Here is a 22415-nt window from a genome sequence, read left to right on the forward strand (position 1 = left end):
CTGAGTGTAGAAAACTGGAAAAGGTTACTGAGCCTTATCTGCAATTATGCAAAAACACAGAGATTGGCCAGAGCCATGTTCATTGGTACAAAGGGAATCCACAATGCCTTGATGTTGCTCTCAGCATTATGTGTAGCATACAGCACATCCTAGAGGAGAATATAGGCAAGAACAGCTGACTATACACAAGTCACACCTTGTCATGTTTTGAATAATGAATACAGGCAATTAAACTTTAAATCCCCCCCATAGTAAAACGATAGAGATGGCTAATTAAGAAGTACTTTTTAAATTTGGTTTTTAATTTAGGAGTTTCTCATTTGCACATTAGATACAGAGGAATACTTTCAGATAACATCTATCTGCTTGAGTCACATCCGAGGCTCTGTATTAACACCAGAAACACAGTTGTACTCCAACACTGCAAATAAATATCCAGAAATCTCTAAAGCTTCACTGTCTTTGACCCTCGTCTTCTATCAGCTACACTGACACGGAGCTGCTAAGATGTTGACAACTCCTCTCCTGCACCCATTGTGTCAACTGTTTTCATTTTCAGCCCAGCATTTCTTTTGCTTTTTTCTTAGAGGAAGAAAGAGTCGGGACGAGGAATGAAAAATTTGGTACATGGGTCACATGGAGAAAAAAAAACCTGCTCTCTCATCTTTTCATCAACACCTGGGAATATAAATAGTTCAGTTTAAAAATAATGGCTTTCATCTTCAATTACACCTCTGAATATTCAATATGAGAGCAATGGTGCCCCCTTGTGTAAAGTATAATTAATAGTCTGATAGTGATGTGCATGACAAGGTGGATTCTAATAAAGTCTGATAACAGAGAGATTGTGCAACGCTTTGGAAACATACAGTGTGTTTACCTGTGTGATCACCTCTACAGCAGGATCTGAGGTACAGTGTGTGTTTTGAACATTTTTTATTCCACACTCATACAGTTTCCTCTCTGCAGTAAACTTGTATTGATTCTCTCAGAAGTGAAGGGCACTCCCTCTGTCCATCTTTAGCCTCTCGGGCTCTTCAGAGAGGCTGCAGCTCTATCCTCCGCTGTCAGAGCTCTGGGCGCACTGCACTGCCCTGGGCTCAGTCAGCCGCTCGTAGGACAGCGCTGTCATAACCTGCGAAAATGTACACCGTGATATGCCTTTAGAGAACAGAGAGCAATAAGTAGAGGCTATCACAGTCAAAGACATGCTGAGTTAAGGATTTTACTGGCGAGTAGCCACTGTTTTTCAGTTTGGGTGTGTGAGAAAAAACCTTTGAATAGTCACAATAGAGAAGGCACACACAGGGTAGGTAGAAAAGAAGCAGTATGTCAATACCAGCTCTATGAAAGCATGAAAATTAAAGCAGTAGTAAAAAATTTGGGGCAATACACTCATTCGCTGTCTTGCAGAGAGTTAGATGTGAAGACTGATAGTGCAAATATGAAGCTTGTAGTCTTAGCTTAGCAGGAAGTGAAGCGCCTGTCAGAGATGAGTAATTTCTATGATCCCGGGTCATATGTTCTCTTGATATTAACTAGTCTGGAGATTCCTATCTCTTCAGTTCAAATTACAAACTGATAAAATGACGTGGACGTTTCAAATGCAGTTTGAATGATAAAAATCTGTTCAGCCACTGAGGAGATAACAATGTCTAAAGTCAAGATTTGCCCACAAATTTGGGGGCATAGGTTTTAAGGAGTAAAGCGTCAGTAGCATACAAGCTGTTGAAGGTGGATGATTTCAATCATGGTCTGTAAAAATAATGGATGTAGCTACCATGATGTCACCCACTGGTTTGTGGAATATCGCCATCTGTTTTTTTTGGAACCAGAAGTGACCACATTTGGGCAAGAAGCTGACGCTGTGCAGGAGCGAGGGATGGATCTGACTGAGAGGCCGAGGTCACTATTACTGCCACTCAAAGCAGCCCGCCCTTTACTGTGTGTAACTTTAAGCCTTAATAAAAAGTGAACGAGCAAAAAAATTCACCCCCTGTACAGTTGTTATGAAGGGGGATATAGCGACCAAAGTGCTTATCCTGTTGGGGGTCACAGGGATGCTGGAGCCTATCCCAGCTGACATTGGGTGAGAGGCGGGGTTCACCCTGGACAGGTCACCAGACTATCACAGGGCTGACACATAGAGATAGACAACCATTCACACTCACATTCACACCTACGGACAATTTAGAGTCACCAATTAACCTGCATGTCTTTGGACTGTGGGAGGAAGCCAGAGTACCCGGAGAAAACCAACGCGAACCAGGAACCCTGTGAGGCGACAATGCTAACCACTGCAAACTCCCACACATGTAATACAAGTCTGAGCATGTGCATGTGTATGAGCTCCACTTGAGCAGAGTTCAAGCGTACAGGTGTGCATAGACACACTCATCCCCAATCCTCCAATTCATGAATAATGTTAGCCCTTTTTGGATTCTTTGTTCACTGTGGAGCCATGTGACAAAAACAAAGTTTTGTTTTCACAAACTGAAGGTAACACTGGGTGAGAAATTAAAGGGATAGTGCACCCAAAAATGAAAATTCAACCATTATCTACTCACCCATATGCCGATGGAGGCTCAGGTGAAGTTTTAGAGTCCTCACATCCCTTGGGGAGATCCAAGGGGAGAGGAGGTAGCAACACAACTCCACCTAATGGAGGCTTATGCCGCCCCAGATTCAAACGTCCAAAAACATATAATTGAAACCACAAAATATCTCCATACTGCTCGTCTGTAGTGATCCAAGTGTCACTATGGACTCTGTAAGGCTCCATTGGGTGATGTGAGGACTCTAAAACTTCACCAGAGCCTCCCTCGGCATATGGGTGAGTAGATAATGGCTGAATTTTCATTTTTGGGTGCATTATCCATTTAATATATAAATGGTCATTTAGCAGGTGAAGTATTTCTTAAGAGGATAATGAGCTGGGCAAAAAGGCCCCTGGGAAAATAGATACGCTCCCCCAAGAAATAGTCAAGCACATAAGTCCCTGTAGAACCACAAACTATAATTTTTGCACTTTGGTGTTTTATGGAATAAACATATAACATTTTAATAAGTGCACTTCAAGTACCAGCAGGTGGATTTTAAGGAGGCAACAGCTAAACATCTAGTTAGCTTAGCATAAAGGATGGTTAACACAGGGAAAAAGCTAGCTTGGCTCAGTCAGGAAGTAAAAACAAAATCCACCTACTAGCACCTTCAAAGCTCAATAATTAACACGTTATATTTTGTTTGTAATCCAAGCCAGGCTAGCTGTTTACCCGTTTCATGTCTTTCTGCGGAGTAGTATCAGTTTTCTCTTGTCACTCTTGGCAAGAAAGTGGATAAGCATGTTGCCCAGAATGTCAAACTCCTCTTTTAATTCATCATGTTACCAGTTTTCTGATGCTGTTGTAGTCAAATGAGCTGTGCTCCACTTACTGTGATCATTATAAGGAGAGCTAGCATCATGCCCAGCATCACGTACAAATTACTGGTCAGTCCTCCAGCCCACAAAGGACCCAAGATGGTGGCCAGGCCCCCGACTGAGCGTCTAACACCTTGGCTGAATCCTTTTTGTGAGGCATCACAAAGAAAATAAAAAAAAAGTTTATTTATATCAAGCACAAACACTGAAATATGGTTAGAAATTACAGCACGTATAACTGTTTCTTTGCATCACATATGCTGCGCCGCAATCTGTTGTTTTAATATGTTGAATCGTGCAAACAGTGGCGGTAAAATGAGCCAACCTTGTGTTTTCTCTGCAGTGACTTTGGAGAAGAGAGACACCTGAGACACGGCCACGAAGGGAAGCCCCAGCAGCTGTAGAAACACTCCGATGATGAAGGCGGACAGCTCCCATCCATACCCACCTGGCAGGGATGGAAACATAACACCCTGCTATTACTGAATTATAGTAGTTTGCCCCCGTATTATATGGAATATATCATTAAACAATTACCTTTAAAAACTAAACTCTAACACCAACTCTCACAGACATAAAATATTTATATTATTACATCTCTTAGCTATTAATTAGTAATATTTTGCCGCTTTTCACTTCTGATATGTGGCAGTAAGGATTCAAAGTGTGTGTCAGATCATACTTCAGTTATCCGTCCCTTCTTCTCTCGGGTTTTTAAGTCCCTTCCACAAATGGGTTGGCACCACCACCAGAGATAGCTCTATCTGAAAACTAAACCACTGCCAAGCTGGCAGCCACTAGATATTTGTTCTCTGCTGCTTTGCACCATGCACATGTTTGTGTGAATGTGTGCCCACTCAAACTGTTGGATGTTCCTGCATAAGCTGAAAGTCTGTAATCTTATAATCAAAAAGCAATTTCGCCAATAAATCATGTTTCTTAGTGGTCCAAGAGAAAAAAATATGCATATATTTTTCCTCAGGTATCTGCCTTTAAGGTTGCATTTCTTTCTTTGGTTGCTTAAACTGTAACTGTAACAAATAGCAAACAAAAGTAGGATACGCTTTAACAAATAGCATTTTTGTCTAATTAGATTATTGTAATCCCTTTATATGTACTCAGGCACTCCCCAGCTCCAGCACCTGTCACTTGTAATCAGAGCGATAAATGTGACGAGCTGCAACAGACGCGGGCCAACATGAACATACAGGATCCAGCTTGCCTGTATGATCTCCTGCTGGCCTGCCACAGTCTGAATGATATCATTTACAGGGCACATTCAATTCAGCCAGAGTGTAACCCAATATGCACAGCACACCAACAACAGTCGCACGGGAAGGATTTGGCACACAACGCGAGGCATTTTTGTGCGCCTTTGCATTCGTGTTTGTATGTTTTCCTGGACAGGTTAGCACCTCGGGGGTTGCAGAGGAAGATGAGGCACCAGATACAAGCGGTGCAGCAGATGACCAGGCCCGCAGCCAGCACGGCGCGGTCCGCCACCCTCCTGCTCAGCCAGCGCACAAAGAAGAAGCCCAGGATGACCTCCACCCCGCACAGGCTGTACATCAGGCTGTTGCCCAGCTCGCCGAAGCTGAAGTGGCGCTGCGTCAGAGGAGTCACCATGGTCTGGGGGATTTTGAGAAAGATGTTGGCAAGGCCAGACAAAGAGATTCAGTCAGAGTACGAGGAGGAGGATTTATATTAGAGCTGAAACCAGCACCTTTTAAGTCCTTCTAAGGCTTCGTTCAGTCCAGATCAAACGTTTCGTTCTGTTTTGATATTGAAATGATTGTATAATCCAGGTCAGCACTGCGTGACAATTCAGTCGCAACAGTTTAATGAGAGGAGAAAAGGCCTCTTCATGTTTACGTCGGGGACATAGAGACTGATTATGTGCACTTGTTACATCAGTTTTACTCTGAGCGTTAAGCGACACTTGATTATTTTCTCAAAGTAACAGTGCGGGTCTTTCCAGGTAAGGCTCAGATTGATGCAGTTTGGATGAAACTCGGGGTAAAATAGTGTGACACTGTGTGAAATGCTTGGAAACCCTGGCTGATGGATCTCAACGGTAGCTGCTCTCACCTCCAGCGCTGTCTGATTGAAGAGAGTGATGAACTGAGCCGTGAGGAGAACAACCACCTCCTCTCTCAGGAACTCTGCAGAGTGAAAGACAGAGAGAGAGAGATCGGAAAAAAAACAGAGAAACCAAAGAGAAAATCATAAAACAAGCTCAAGTGGTATCACTGAATTGAAAGTTTCGGCTGGCAAGTCAGGATGAGATAAAGAAGCTTAAAGAGAAAAGCAAACTTATTAGTCTAAAAGTAATCTTAAAAAGGATGGTTCGAATTTTTTTTAAAGTAGGCAGGAGTACCACCACAGAAACTCAGCAATGTACTGCTGTGGGTGGGGGCAGCAGTGAAATGTATTTTAGTTTCCTAAAAAACTCAATAACCAAAACAAGTGTGCGCTATATGTAGTTTTTACTGCCTTAATTTGCTATCAGACGGCCATTTCCTTTGGTACTACATTTTCTTAATAGTAGAACGTTATCTTATGATGGGTGTGTTACCGAACAGGCGTGCTGGACCCAGGCCCAAGGGCTCAACGGGCCCCTAAACCAGAGCCTCTGAGTGAAGCTGCTGTTTGCATTTCTTGTCAAAGAGCTAAGTCAATCATGTCAATATAAAGCCCCATCTAAAAAAGCCCGAAAAAGAAAGACTGAAGGAATAGCTAAAGGTCTTCTTTTGACCCATCCACCATCTTTCTCGCCTGCCTTAGTGTTTTGACATTGGAGTTAGTTGAAAGCCTGTTGCATCTCATAAGCCCCTTTAACACTGCCTCTTCAAGGTGGGAATTTCATACCGTTACGCCCCCTTGCCATTCTGTATAAAAAGTACAACCGCAGAATGGGGGGACAGCGTTGTCTCTTGTTTAAAGTGGTACTGGAGGTAGTATCAGCACCGAAATGATATCTGTATAAACAGGACAGGCAGCACAACAGAACGGCTGTGATGTTTTGATGATGTGTTATGTGTGCAACCCACCAACAGGATATTTAAAAAGTAGCTGTTAGCAGTTAGCAGCAGACTCAAAGAAAACGAAAAGCAGCCAAAAATGACCACAAATTGGGCAAACAACAAGGTCTGGGAGGTTCTTACCCTCAGAGCAGAGGACGAGATTGGCTGCCATATAACAGAGATGGTGAATAAATGTTAATGCCATGTTATGCCATAGTTACTGTTTGTAAAATGCTGCCAACGTGTGTGTTATATGTCAGACTAGAGGCCATTGCTGTTGTGTTACATGTCACGCCGATCAGGCTGTCTAAAATCAAACACTGGTGCGCCACAATGCTGTCATCATTTGGTTCTATGTAAAAATGCAAAGGCAGCATAAGGAAGGGACTTCTGTGTAAAAAGGGCTACAGAGATGCCAAAGGGTACCCTCGATGTCATTATCACACACTAAGGGGCATGACAAAGTGTCGGTAGATGACGACATGAAAATGAGAATGAGCTGTGCATGCTTGTGTTTTTCTGGATGTTCAAACAAAGAGATGAAACCAGCTGTGGCCAACTGCACTGAATACAGACATCAACACTCCACCTGCAAGACAGAGACAACTCAGCGTCTGCAGTGAACATTTCTCTCAGGAGGATTATGTACAGCCACTGCCAAAAAAGGCAGAGCGATAGTTGCTGAAGAGCACTGCTGTGCCCAACCATCAGGTAAAACTGAGCTTCTGATTCAGAGGTTGTCCTAAGGTTGTGTTGTAACAGTCAGCAGTAGATCTCTGGGTCCTTGGGCTAAGAGTGATGTATTCAAAACTGTGAAATTAAAGGAACGCTTCAACCGAAAATTACCATTTGTTTATCAATTATTCACCTTGTGTTACCTTGAATTCTTAAAGAAAACTTTGTTTTTCCTGCACACCTCCACAGTGAGCGAAGAATCCAAAAAACTGAGAAAACTCTTGATTAATTGAAGTCGTAGGGGTCAATGTTTGACGACAGCAAAACTATCAAAACATCCGTTTATTGACTCTCATATTCTTTGTTCTCAGAAAAATTCAGGACCACACACACTGTTATAAAAAATCTGTCCAAATGAAAATGCAAAACACAACTGAAGCACTGTCAAAAGCACACCAAAGCATCAGGCGGTGATGTAACTGAAACCCAAAAGCTATACAAAAAGGTAAGATGGATGAGGAGTGGAAGAGAAGAGTGGTCTAATCATGGAGAGAGAGACAGAGCTTCAGAAAATAAAAGCAAAATGCATGAGAAGGAGATGAAAAAGAAAGCAAAGGAGGAAAAGCCGGAGAAGAACAATAAGAAGAAGGATGTTTTTAACAGGATGTCAAAGAAGAGGGTGCATCCAGTTTGACGGGGACAGTAAGTAAGGTGGAAGAGGCTGCTCACTGTTCAGCTCAGGTTGGACAACAGTAGGTTCCTCCTACTCCTCCCCTCACTTCTCCATCCTCCACCCCAACCTCCCTCCTCCATCTGTTTAGCTAGTGTTAATATGACTGCTGCATTTAATAGAGATGTTTATTCCTGTATTTATCAGACTGAAAGAGCTCAGAGAGCTTGTGGGACATAGAAAAATTGGGAAATGATCCTGATAGGCTACTATGTGCTGTAATGACAGTAGTTTTGTATTATTTATATAGGAAAGGGTTATGTTTAGGAAGGCTTTAGTGTGTTATCGAGCATGCTTTTAGGCCCGCCAAAAAACAAAGGACAGAGAAATGATGAGAAACAGATTAACTAACTCCACAATTCTTAAACTACACAGTTCACAGTCTTTTAATGTTTTCAAGTATTTACTAACAAGTATAAAGTGTTTCAAAAGAAATCAATGATTTTGCTTTACCCAGACTTTAATGAGCCCATTTCAGCAAGACAGTAATTCCTGCTTTGTACAAAAACCACTCTCTCCTCTGGCTGCTGGTAGCGGCACAGGTGACTGCCACCTCAACCTGGTGTCACATGACATAGTCCGGGGGACTTAGTTCGATTGGGCGGGGAATGCCGAAAAAAGTTCACACCTTCATTTGGTTCGGTTCACTTTCACAATGCACTTCTTAAAGCGGACCAAACCGCCAGGACAATGTCACGCAGTTACAACAGCTAGACATTTGGGGGCCATATTGCCCGAAACGACCACTGACCAGGAAGAAGAAAAGCATGAGGAAGAAGAAAACCTGGCTCATCGATTGGCCAGGGCCGAAAACGGAAATCCATCCCCTTCAGCTGGCTTGATCACCACAAAAATGCACTGCGCTCTACCTCACTTCCTCTCTTTGGTTCACTTCCTCTCTTTGGTTTGCTGGATAGTCCGTTTGCATTTCCCACAGTAAGCAAACCTCACCAGGGTTCACTCGCAAGTGAACCGAGATCCCGTTTTTAAGCAGAGCAGGGTTCACTCATTTAGTCAGCACCAGAGTTCGAATGAGCGTTCACACCACTCCAAACGATCCGAACTATCTGTGGAAGCGGACCAGGGTTCGTTCAAAGGGGACGAAATAGCGCCAGTGTGAATGTGTCCACAGTGTCCATGCTGTACCAGTGGGAGTATCCCTACTTGCTCAACCTCCGCCCTCTGCTCTACAGCAGCACATCACTGACAAAGAACAATATCAGTTACCTGGTCATATCCATGATCAGTGCAAGGTTGTTCTCTGTGGCACCTCTCATTTATAGTGGAATATTTCTTGTAGCGCAGCAGCTCTTCTGCCATGGAAAGGCCTACTGCTTCGACCGAACGCTGAATTTTGTGAGTCATTACACCCCTATAGTTTACACACCAGCACCACCAGGTAGCTTGATCTCTTCCAGTTTCTTCAGAAGTTTCCCATCTTTCTCTCTTTCAGTTCGTTAAGTCTCCCTGTGCAAAATGTCTTCTTCTCTGTAGTTCGGTTCACAAAGGTATCCTCTTGTCTCCATGGTGAACGGCCTTTTTTGTATTTTCTTGTATTTGTTGTTTCTTCCATAAACTGCTGAAGGTCTGACTCAAACAGCCGACCTGCAGTGTAATACAGTGCACAACGCTGGGGGCGCTTACGCATAAGAATACAAAAGTTCTACAGCTGAGAAAATGTTGTGCCAAAGGAAAGAGATGTTTGACGGCAAGGTAAAGGGATTTAAATACAGCGTCCACTTAAACTGATATTTACTTTACTAGGTAGGTCTTTTTTTAGGCGGCTAAAATATGTTTTGCTGCTGGCCCTTGCTTAGTTTTCATGTCAGACTACAGTCTGCTTCTCTGACATCTACTGTAGGTAATACACTGACTGATGGAGGAGTTTTTCATACAACCCAACTTCAAAAAATCCAAACTGTCCCTTTAAGACTGAAAGAGGCTGATGAATCCTGGCTGGTTGGTCATGTTGATCCTCCAGTCCGGTCCAATTAATTGTCTTTTTCTAGAGATAAGTGAGAGTTCTTATGTCCAAAACATGATAACACGAGAGAAGGATAAATTCCAAATTCTGATACCAGCTTTCCCTGGAACCAAAACTCCCTTATGGACTTGGAGAGGAGGAAAAATGAGCTGGGCTTGCTGCTAAATTTGGAAGTCCATGCCAGATGGCTGGAGGAATGGCTTGATATTACAGTGTGTGATCTACTGAGGTTCAGCTCTCTCTGTTCACTGGTTTTACTATTATTTATATGATTTCAGTTTTGTTCACAACTGCGGTGTGCACTGTATGTGCAGTGGATGTATTTATAGTCATGTATTTTAATGTATGTGAGTGTATTTACAAGCTCTATGTAGCTATCCGTAGGTTGATGTGGGTTTAAACATCATTATATGGGTTTAAAGAGGCTTTGAGATGATGCATTTTGCATTTCCATAAATTTGGGGGACTTAGAAGAGACAGATTTTTTAAAAATCACTACAGCAGAGGCGGAAATATCCGGATTTTCTAGATCCTATAATGTCCATGATGCAACATGTCTTTCATTTTACCTTGGCTACAGGTAAACACCCACATCTTTTACTCCAGCTCCCGTGTTGTTAGTCTTCAAGTTCAAGCCAAAATTACTACGATGACATCATCACCTAGTGTAACGTGATTGTTTAGTCTGTGAAGTGAACAAGAGAAATGTAACAAATTGTTTCCGGGGAGTTTTAAGCTAGAACAATTTCTTGGCAGGCGCAGAGACTTCCTTGAGTCTTTTATCTCTTGGCCGGCTTAAAGACTTCCTTGAGTCTTGTTGTCACTGTGAGGTTGTTACCAAGACAACCAGGAAGACACTGCTCAGCTCACAGACATGGTTCACCCTGCAGGTTCACACAGAGTTACAGAGAGAAGATCGGCCTTTTGTTGCTGTGCCCCACATACTTGGAATGTGCTTCAGCAAAACTTCAAGTTGACCTCATTAAAGGGATACTTGGACAATATTGAACCACGTTTGTGTGGCTGTTGTGTGGGGTGTGTGTGCATGGGACCAGTGTTTTGGCTGGCAGATGGGTCGGGAGCTCCAGAAGCTGGTGGCACAAGGGGCACCTCAACACTGTTTATCTGCACAAACTCCCAACATCACAGTGGCACAGGCCTGGTTGAAAATTGGTTGAGTATCCCTTTACTACCACTCAGACGATTCCAAGGTTTAATTGCTGATCTTAAACTGGGCGTAACCTGTACGACTTGAGCCAGTTCTGACCCAATTTTTGGGGTTGCATTTCTCATGTTAGAGTCAGACTGAGTGTCAGATTTGTCAGCCGTTGGTTGCTGTGCAGTGCTTAGGGAGGAGCGCGGACCAGTCACAGCACGATCAACTGCTCCTGAACAGCTGTTGGATGTTCAGAAGTCGGGCGTACACTGTACGATGTGAGCCAGTTACTGACCCGATTTTTGAGCCTCACGACTCCTTTAAGACTCAAACGTAATTTCAGCTTTGTCAGGCAGTGAACAGGGGAAGTGAAGACTAATCATGGCCCGAGGAACTGCTCCAGAATGGAAGACTGAATTTCGGACATGTCAGAAATTTTGGTTGGCCATTGTTAGGTTCTCAAACTGCTGAAGCAGAGCTTCGAGTTGATTCCCCGGGGTCACTGCCTCAGTCAATATACCCAGTATACCCAGCATGTTTGTTAGTGTGTCTAACTTGAGTGTGAGTATGAGTGTGTCAGAGAGCAACAGAGGGAAAGAATCAAAACTTAGACTGACTAGTTTTTGCAGAAATTTAATTTTTAGCTCTTTTTGGGACGTCTGTGTCTATGTAACTGTGAACTCTACCTCCACTAGCAAACTAATTTTGGCCCTCCATTGAGCTTTCAAACAAATCTATATTGACAGTTTTCAATAGCCAGAATTGTCCACAGAGGCTGACTGGCCATTTCATTTTCTATTTTACATGTACAGTGTGAGCTGGTTTGAACTCAGGGTGGCGGAGCCCTTCTGTGTGGAGGTTGCATGTTCTCCCCGTGTCAGCGTGGGTTTCCTCCAGGTACTCCAGCTTCCTCCCACAGTCCAAAGACACTCAGTTTAATTGGTGACTCTAAATTGTCCGTAGGTGTGAATGTGAGTGTGAATGGTTGTCTGTCTCTATGTGTCAGCCCTGTGATAGTCTGGTGACCTGTCCAGGGTGTACCCGGTCTCTCGCCCAGTGTCAGCTGGGATAGGCTCCAGCCCCCCCAGCCCACGACCACCAACAGGATACAGAAATTAGTGTGAGCACATTAATCATGGTCTTTGGCTTTGGAGTTGGAATTAAACATTAACATTTCTAAAATGAGCTCAGGTTATAAAGTGTACGCCCTGCTTTAGAGGTGCTGGAAGACGTATTCTTGAGCATCTGGAATGACATAGTAAAGCTTTTTCCCCCTGCTTTCAGTCTTTATGCTAAGCTAAGCTAACCAGCTGCTGGCAGTAGCTTCATATTTATCTAACCCTAGCCTAACCCTAACCCTTCCGCACATGAGAGTCTATCAGTCTTGCTATGTAACACTTGGCAAGAAAGCCATCAAGCATTTTTCCCAAACGTAACTCCTTCCTGTTAACCATTATCAATTGTTTATACACTGCTTATTAATAATACAAGCGGCAACATCCGGGGGGGCTGAAAAATGAAGACAATGTGGAAGTGCCAAAAACTGCAGTTCCACGAATGGCCACCTGAGGCTGGCTCCAAAAGTGAATCAATCCCCATAGACCCCCATGTTAAAATATCCAACTTTACAGCAGAAATAAACACGTTTACAGCCTGGTACAAAAAATGGTTTGGTCTCTATGGCTAGTACCCCAGTTAATGACAACTGCACAGGGGGTGAATTTCTATATATTTCACCTGTTTGCATTATATTAAGGTTTACAGTTATGCATAATTAAGGGTATGGCTGCTTTGAGTGACAGGCTATCTGCTGATAATGACCTTGGCCTCTCAGTCGGATCCACCTCTTGCTCCTCCACATCACCAGCCTCTCGCCCAGATACGTCTGCCTAAAAAAAAAAACAACAACAACAAAAAAAAGCTACCGCCGAAGTGCAACACATTTTCACTCCAATCTCATGACGTTTGGTCATGGACTTTCCACGTCCACATACAACGAGCAAGGTACCCTGGGTGTGTTGGTTGTTGCTGTGTCAAGTTCTGCCTTTTACATGCATTGTCTTCTTTTTTTTCCTTCAACAACCCATACACCACCACTCCCACCGACCCCACTCTTCCGACTTTCACCGCCTTAACTATCATCCTTGTCCCGCTGCGTTTGCCCCTGATGCTACTGGGCGCCATTAAACTATAACGTCAACTGGCTGCGTATCATGCTGACATTAAAGGACGTCTTTTTTTGTTGGTTTCTCACTGCCCAAGCGCCGGATTTCGATGACTTCAGAGTGAGACCAGGCTCCGAAGTGCCAAACTCGAGACTACAATAGCCCACAAACCAGTGGGTGACGTCACAGTAGCTACGTCCATTATTTCTACAGTCCATGGTTGAAATCATCCACCTTCAACAGCTTGTAGCCACCTGATGTTATACTACTTGAAACCTACACCCTCAAATTTGTGGGCAAATCATGACTTGAGTCTTGATTGGAACTGTAACGATAACAATCTCCAATCTCTTACAATGTTAGTTGACATCAACAGAACATATAACCCTGGGAACACAGGAGTGACTCTTCTCTGAGATGGGCGGATCGTGTTTACAGCCTGGTACAAAAACGGTTTTGATCTCTACAGCTAATTTTAAGCATTCATGAAAACTGTATGAGGGATTAATTTTACATTTAATTAAGGTTTAAAGTTATGCATATTTGAGGGTGTGACTGCTTTGAGTGACAGGCCGTCAATGAAGTGTCACCATGGCTAAGGCTACAATATCCATGATCCTTGTTCCAAAGGCAAAAGTTCACACTGGTTTCACTTGTGTTGTTTGTGATGCACGACTCCGACCAGAACTAAAAGACTTGATGAAAAAAAGAACACAGCAAGTGAAAGAGTTGCCGGAGTTTCAAAGATTCTTCACTCATGCACAAGAAGTCGAGGAGGATCAATAATTCACGAGAGCGAATACCAGACACATTGTAACGGCTAACAGACACTCCTACAGTGTGTGTGCGCGAGCCGCAGACATCCTCCAGTTTTGCTCTTGCATGAGTTTCTGGTGTTGTAGATTTTCTTCAAATCAAAAAGGGGAATCAATAAGACGAATGTTAGCCACATTTCCAATTCTGTCTCCATTTCATCCACGAGTCAACCATAGCAAGTCAGTCAATAAGAAAAAGGAAGTCTGCCATCCATCCCTTTGCCACATCTTCAAAGAGTCAGAGAATCGATTTGGAGGTTTCACACACACACACACACACACACACACACACACACACACGAGCGCACACACACGCGCGCACACACAGACTAACAAAGTACAGGAAAAGTTAATCAATAACGGCACACAATCACAGCTTGCATCCCATGTAAACTTACTATGACACAAATCCAATAGGACACCTGACATCATACATATACATGCTCACTCTGACATAAACCAGACACATACACACAAGTCCAATCAATACACAGGGAATCTGATCTGACGTGCCACACAGGATTTCTCAGAGAGACCTGTGTGTGTAGGTATGAGTGTGTGTGCATGCAGACAGAAAAAACCCAACAGAGCTGATACGAAACATGTGCATTGGCAGTGACACCTCTTCCTTCCTGAACCCCACAAATAAGGCAGAGGAAAGCTGACAATCATTGCACGGGACAGCCAGTCAAAACCTGCTCACTCACCTCTGCTGGCGCTGAAGCTTTTGAAAGGGTTCGAGATGGACGAGGCGCCGCGCACGGGGTGCATCTCACACGAGGCGGAGGTCTCCGATTGGTCGGGGCTGACAGCTCTGTAGGTGTGCACCTGCTCCTCATCGGACCTCATCAGCGGCACCTTCTCCCCGTCATCCTCCTCTCGTTTCATCTCCACCATCACCGCGCCCCCCTCTGAGCTGATGGGTGGTACATCCCAGTACGTAGCCAGGACAACAAACTGGAGCAGCAACCACAACAGGCACATGAAGATCTGAGAGTGAGGAGGAAAGACCAAAAAAAAAGAGTCAAATATCTTAGAATTTCTTTTTACAGCATCAAAATCATGGAAAACTATCAGGGGAGATAAAGTATTTGATTTATGGAAGAAGGTGTTCAAGACATAAAGTAACCTGGCACAGTGAGATAAAGAGACTTGCAGCGTCAAATTATGTGGAAAAATGGAAGTAGGCGCCGGAGCTTTGTTATATCTCATTTGAGCTACATCCGTTCTACAGGTATTCAGAGACTCATGAGATGGAAATAGATCGATTTGGGTTGTTACGGGCCTGAATATCGCTGCAGGTGTTTTGTATTCTTCTTACTCAGAGAACAAAGCAGAAAACTGCAGCAGGAGTGCAGAATGTAGAGCGACTATTTCTGAAGGTTGTTTCTGTATTCATGAGGCTTTCAGAGAACCTTAGATTACTGATTATCTGGATGCTGTTACCCCAGGAGACGTATATTTGTTCACAACAAAGGGCCCCAGTTTGAAATCACACAGCCGCAGGAACAGGTTGAATGCCGGCCCTGGAGAGACAGGAAGAAGAGCTTTAGAGAAGAAGTAAAAACAGAGTGGTGTGCAGAGACAGTAGCCTCCACATCAGTGATTTCCATTGAATGTCTCCTTCTCGCAGTTGAAAGTGAACATCAAAGAGGACATCACATCCCTCCACATCATATCCTCCCAAGTGTCTGATATTTCTCAGAAGACAGAGGAGGTGGAGGGAAAGAGACACTTCTCTCTGTAGTAAGATGAAGGGGGAGAAACTGACCCACGAGGAGGCCAGCTTGTCGACAGGCCATGATGGCCGCAAAGATGCCGGCGCGCTCCTCGGGACGAGTGCACCGAGTCAGGAAACCGAAGATGGAGGAGCCCGCTCCTGCGCCGACACCTGAGAGGAAAACAGCAGCTTTCTGTTACACCTTTACAGCAGGCTTTGGGTGTTATTTCATGACATGAATTCACGTGAGCGTGTGTGTGTCACCTGCTACAAGCCGACTGCATAACAACAGCCACTTTGAGTATCCAATAAAATACATGAAGTTACCTGGGGACACATGAAAATGAAAATCATGCTGAAAAATGTGTGAGACAAGTTATTCACTTTAAGGCTGAAACATGAATGTCTCAACCACTATTGAAGGGATTGCCATGAAATTTTGTACAGACAGTCCTGAATCCTAAAGACTTTTGTGATCTCCTGAGAGTTCATCTTACAAAAAGTAGTGTACCATTTACGATCACGAACAACCATCATGCATTGCACATACAAGGAAACAAAATTTATATGAAATGAATCACCGGAAAACATTTGAGAGACACTTTATGGCTGGCTCCAAAACACCAAGATTGCGACGGGCGAAATGCCAAACTTGGGGTTTCAAAAGTCCATAAACTAATGGGTGGGTTGACCGTAGCTTTGTCCGGCATTTATACAGTCTATGATTTAACCCACCAAAAAAATTAGCTCGCCAATGTCAGAGTACGTGGGAGTGTTTTTCTTGGGGCAATCAACAGTAACCGCAAAAGAGGGCAATACCACCAACCTGTTCCCCCACCTGTGGGGGATCCTGTGGATTTGACTTTCTGCAAAACATCCTACAAGGTGACATTATAATGATGGCTGGTGTTAGTCCTTGTGGCGTTTTTGTTTATCTGTTTATCAGTTTATCGTGTTGCCTTTTCACTGTCCATTAAATGTAACTGCTCTCTCTTTTTGTTCCCTTTTATGGTGATAAACTCTCTCCCCAGCTTCTTATGCCATTTTGGGTGTTATTCATTTGCCAAAAAAAAGAGACAAAAAGTTTAAAGATGAACTCACAGCCTGGTGCAAAAACAGTTTGGTCTCTATGGCTAATTTCAACATTCATGAAATCTGTACAGTGGGTGACTTTTTTTATTACTCACCCTTTACATTTCATTAAGGCTCAAAGTTACGTATATTTAAGGGCACGGCTGCTTAAGTGACAGGTGAGATGTTGTTACAGTTTATGAGTCAGATCTGCCCCTCGCTTCTCTACACCTCCACCCTCTCATCTAAATATGGCCACTTCTGGCTCCAAAAAATACAAAATGGTGACAGCCGAAATGCGAAACACAAGGCTTTATAACGGCAGTCCACAAACCAATGTAACCAATGTATGTAGGACTATACATTTATAGTCCTTTACATAGAGTTCCTCATGAAGTGAGTAGTGAATAATGAATATGTGATGTACTGTCTGACTGTAGCCAGGCTGTTGGAATGTTATCATTGGACTGAATGGGCGTCATCAGAGGTTATCAGCCTCATAGATATGGGTTAGAAAGGGCCTTCTGCGTCTGCTAGTAGGTTTGGACAGCCAATATCAGCCCATTAAAACAGTCGCAGTTTCGTTAGGTTTCACTTTTACTTTCAATAGGTCTAGGTGCAAATACTAAGTCATTAGATATAGAATAAAGATCATGGTTTGGTGTAGAGGAAGTACTTTTGTTAGGCCCTACTAACACACACATCATGTGACAACTTACGAATCCTGTGTTGTTTGACCAATCCACCAAGGCCCATACTCTCTTTGCGTACGAAAATAGATACATGCATTTCAAACACTGTACTGCCCACATTTGTTATAAAAAAAATTCACCCCCTGTACAGTTGGCATTAATGTTGATTTTTTTTTTGCTAACAAAAAAAAAAAAAAAAACAAAACAAAAAAAACACTTCCACGTACTCTTACATTGGCGAGTTAATTTTTTGGAGGGTTTCAACCATAGACTAGATGGACACAGCTACGGTCAACCCACTCATCAGTTTATGGACTGCTGTTTTGAAAACTCAAGTTTGGCATTTCGCCCGTCGCCATCTTGGTGTTTTGGAACCAGACGTGATCCTGGCTACAGTCAGTGGCTTAAATTTGGTCTTGTACATCACAGTGCATTACTTATTCATTGTTCACTACTTGGGGATTTGTATGTAAAGGACCATAAACATAAACTGTATAAACAACGGACGTAGCTACCATGACGTTCCCCATTGGTTTGTGGACTGCAGTTATGAAGCGTTGTGTTATGCGTTTCGGCCGTCGCCATCTTGGTTTTTTGAAGCCAGAGGTGACCATATTTAGACGAGAGGGTGAAGTTGTGGAGGATCAAGCGAATCATGCATCCTTTATGCTGGCATCAATCTTTGTAAATAGATATCTGCATATGTACGCAGAATCTGTCAGCATTGGGACAAGATTTTGGTAAACAGTTTGTGGGCACAGGGAAACGGAGAATACCACCAGTTTCTCCTTTATTGTTTACCAACTGTAAACTTGTTGTCGTGGCCACCACAGAAGACCTGCCTCTCAAATCAGCTGATTGGACAATGGGAAAAAAGAGCGGAGATGATGTCTGGCATTTTTCTGCCCTGACTTAAAGTTTTTTCAACTTGAGGAGTTCAGAGTGCTCCGGCAAAAAGGCTAGGTGCCTTGAGCACAGAAATGCAAGGCAGGTGGCAATAAGGAAACAGCTTAATTCTCACGAAACACAATTACAAATGGGCGCCTCCAGCTGCTTAAACACTTTATGTGTGATCAGGGCCTAACACGTCCAGGCTGACAACGGCACTCTGAACCCACTAGTAGATGTATCAGGTATGTATCTTCTATGTGGCTGATAACGACTGATAACGGCCATTTAATCATATGAATACATTCAAACCTCCTGGCTACAGTCTGAGTTTACACAAACACAGTCATGCCAGTGCTTTCTAAAATCATGTGATTTGTCTTGTGGTTTGGTCACTCACCAGCAATCTCAAAAAGATTGGAGAAAAGGATGATGGACTTTGTAGTTTTGGTCCGGTCTGACCACAGCCCGAAAAGCGGACCTGTGATCAGCCCGCTCAAACTGAAGGCAGACAGACCCAGACCCAGGAAGTAAGGGGGGGCCTCCAAAATCTGAAGATACTTCCATATTGTGGGCAGAATGACGGCTGAGACCACCAGAGAAGAAGAGATGAAGGAAAGATGAGTGTGGAGGGAGAAAAAAACAAGGGAGACATGTAAATGACAAGCCTTGTTTACCCACGGAAAAATATATTTCAATTTAAAATGCTCTCTGTGATGTGTGCTTCAGCCAAAATGCCAGGCAGATTCAGCTCTAATGAGACCATTATCTCATGTCTTCACATCTATAAAGCTGTCATAATGAACTTACCGTACTCAATGCCGCTCAGCATAAATATCAGTCCGATTGTGAAGAAAGTTAGATTCCTCTTTTGGTGATTATCCATTGTGCTCTGTGACTCGCTGCCTTTAATGCACCGACATTTGGCTGCGCATGTTGTCCACGAATGCTGCTCAGCTGTATAATCAGATAACAGGAAACACTGTGCGTACAATTACAACTGCTGGCCCGGATAATCAGAGGAACTTGTCGGTCATTTGAAAACTTCTTAGAGACTGAAAAATGAGATCACACGAGGTTCCTCCTATAGAAGAGGCTCAGCGGGGGTGAGACCTGAGACGCAGGGCAGAATACATCAAATCAGCAACGAAAACAAACTGAAATGATTGCAGCAGTCCGTCCCCATTAGGCATTTATGTTAAAGATGAAATTCTCTTTGAGTCACGTCCGCAGCGCAGCATCACGCTGTGAGCCTCACGGTCAAGGCAATGTCTCGGGTTACCAGGTGAGGTAAAGTACACTCAGCTTTATACATTTTTAATCTTGTTTTCTTCAGTTTCATCAAAAGCACTTGATTCTCCCACGGCCTAGTGGAAAAAAAGTGCCAGGGCCTGTCTGCCTTCTTGTAGGCTATGGGTACGAAATAACTTTTACAAGAAGAGACTCCACTTGGCAGCTCACAAATACATCACACACAGTAATAAAACCATACAGGTGATAAAATATATCGGATAAACTGCGATTACATTTCCCAGAATAAGAAGCCTTACAGCAGAACATTTGATAAAGAGGTAAAGGAAAATATTCTAAAATAAAATAATGCCTTACTGTATTTAATGCTGAATAAATTAGGTATGACACCGCTGTCTGTTTTATTGAAAGGTTGGCGCTGTGCTCAAGCTGCTGTGGTGTTCCTAGCCCTGGGCTTGTTATATTAAACAGAACTGTCACCAAGTTAATACCTCCATATGTTTTTCCAGAAACCCATGAATAATACAACGAGTTTCGATTGTTTGAATAACACATATAAACCCACTCAGCATTCTGCTCCCATGTCACACAGTGTCGGGACAGTCTGAGAGGTCTGGAGCTCAACGAGCTGACAGGATAATGAAATGGTGAAGGACACATACGTTTGGGTCAATATCTCTTTTATCTCTGTATGTGTGTGAGGGCTCAGATCTTTACTACGCAATTATTTTTGCCAACAGCATTCAGACTAATTTCTAATTAAACTAATTTCAACTAATAAAATGTGGAAGAAAAAAATGCTGTCAGTCAAATCAGAGGCGGATCTTCCTATAGGCAACATAGGCAGCTACCTAGGGTGACTCCCAGAGGGGGGCTGCCCAAAAATTTAACCCCAAGAAATGTTTTTTAGTATTCAAAAATATCGACCATAAGGAAAATGTTAAAGCGGAGTGTATGGGGAATGAAGAGGCAAAAGCCAGCCAGGACAGAGCATAAAAATAAGACAACGAAATTTGAAAATTTGCACATACGGTATTCTCTCATTGCTTGATTTTTGTTATTATTGTGGCCGGCACGGTGCTACAGTGGTTAGTACTCTCACCTCACAGCAAGAGGGTTCGAAGGTGCGAAGGGGCTGCTAACTATGGTGGCCAAAGCGAAAACGTGAATGGCCCCATTTGGAGCCAGTGTTTGGTTTGTCCGCTCTGGACTACTGTAGAAACCACAGACTGTATTAATCATAGACGTAACTACCATGACACCACCCACTGGTTCATGTGCTGCAGTTTTAAAGCCTCAAGTTCGGTATTTCATTGTTTGATTTATGGTATTATTGTGGGCAGCACGGTGGTGCAGTGATTTGTACTGTTGCCTCACAGCAAGAAGGTTAGGTGTTCAAATCCACCGGCCAGCTGGGGCCCTTCTGTGCAGAGTTTGCATGTTCCAACTGTGTCAGTGTGGGTTTTCTCCAGGTACTCCAGCTTCCTCCCACAGTCCAAAGACATGCAGGTTAATTGGTGAATCTAAATTAGCTCTTGTTCTTTGTCGTGATAAATACAATAAATATAATAGATTATAAGTATGATATTCATTGAATCATTCATTTTCCGTAACTGCTTATCCTGTTGGGGGTCACAGGGGGGCTGGAGCCTATCCCAGCTGACATTGTGCGAGAGGCAGGGTACACCCTGGACGGGTCACCAGACTATCACAGGGCTGACACATAGAGGCAGACAATCATTCACACTCACATTCACACCTACGGACAATTTAGAGTCACCAATTAACCTGCATGTCTTTGGACTGTGGGAGGAAGCTGGAGTACACAGAGAAAACCCACGCTTACACGGGGAGAACATGCAAACTCCACAGAGAGGGGCTCCCCCACCCTGGGTTTGAATCAGTACCCTCTTGCTGTGAAGTGACAATGCTAACCACTGCACCACATTGCTGCCCTATAAATACAATAATGTTGTCTCTTTTTTGGCAAATGAAATATACCCAAAATACGAACGTAGGAAGGTGGGGAGAGTCTATCACCATAAAATGGAACAGAAAGAGCAGTTACACTTAGTGGATAGTGAAAAGGCAGCCTGATAAACTGATTAACAAAAAAGCCACAGGGACTAACACCAGACATCATTATAATGTCACCTTGTAGGATGTTTTGCAGAAAGTCAAATCTGCAGGATGATGGAGGCAAAGGTGGGCGAACAGGTTGGTGGTATTGCCCCCTTTTGCAGCTGCTGCTGATTGTCACTTCCTGCAGACTGGGCTGTCTACCAACAACAACAACAAAGAAAATCCCACATACTCCCAAGCTATTTTTTGGGGGTTAAACCATAAACTGTATAAATAATGGACATAGCTACTGTGAATTCAGCCATTAGTTTACGGACTGCAGTTTCTAAGCCTTGAGTTTGGCATTCAGACGAGACGAGACGAGACGAGACAAGACAAGGTAAGGTAAGGTAAAGTAAGATAAGATTGTTGTGTGTTATGTGTGTAGATGTGATTGAATTGGCAACTTTCCCAACTTTTTCACTTGCAACAACACACAACTGCAACTTTTCCTTCTGACTAACATGCACTGTCAGAGTGCCGTTTCCTTTCGAGTAAAAAGTTAATAGTGAAGACGGGATTCATTCAGGTTTTCCATGGCAAATTACTACATGCAGCTGAGGCTCACGGGCCCACTGAGAGGCTATTAGCATCCTACCTGCCTTACCTGTGGTTGTTTCTATAGAAACACACATGAGAGAGGAAGGTGATGTTGCACTCACCTTTGAGCCTTGGTAAACAACAGGAAGTCCCCCAGTGAATAAAC

At 43.4% G+C, this 22415-nt stretch overlaps 1 protein-coding gene across 1 annotated transcript; it reads right to left on the reverse strand.

Annotated features, from left to right (window-relative positions):
• Nucleotides 1-451: 451 nt before the first annotated feature.
• mfsd8l2 (major facilitator superfamily domain containing 8-like 2) lies at nucleotides 452-22398 on the reverse strand. The gene is made up of 12 exons (XM_049597967.1): nucleotides 22372-22398; nucleotides 19148-19294; nucleotides 18738-18923; nucleotides 15951-16013; nucleotides 15738-15857; nucleotides 15413-15492; nucleotides 14674-14956; nucleotides 5507-5580; nucleotides 4834-5047; nucleotides 3744-3866; nucleotides 3433-3563; nucleotides 452-1135 (listed from the first exon to the last, which is right to left on the reverse strand). The coding sequence occupies exons 2-12, from the start codon at nucleotides 19221-19223 to the stop codon at nucleotides 1055-1057; spliced, it is 1431 nt and encodes a 476-aa protein (XP_049453924.1). The 5' UTR covers nucleotides 19224-19294; nucleotides 22372-22398; the 3' UTR covers nucleotides 452-1054.
• Between the last annotated feature and the right edge of the window lie 17 nt (nucleotides 22399-22415).

The sequence above is a fragment of the Epinephelus fuscoguttatus genome, linkage group LG15 (genome assembly GCF_011397635.1).
Source record: "Epinephelus fuscoguttatus linkage group LG15, E.fuscoguttatus.final_Chr_v1".
Taxonomy (NCBI): domain Eukaryota; kingdom Metazoa; phylum Chordata; class Actinopteri; order Perciformes; family Serranidae; genus Epinephelus; species Epinephelus fuscoguttatus.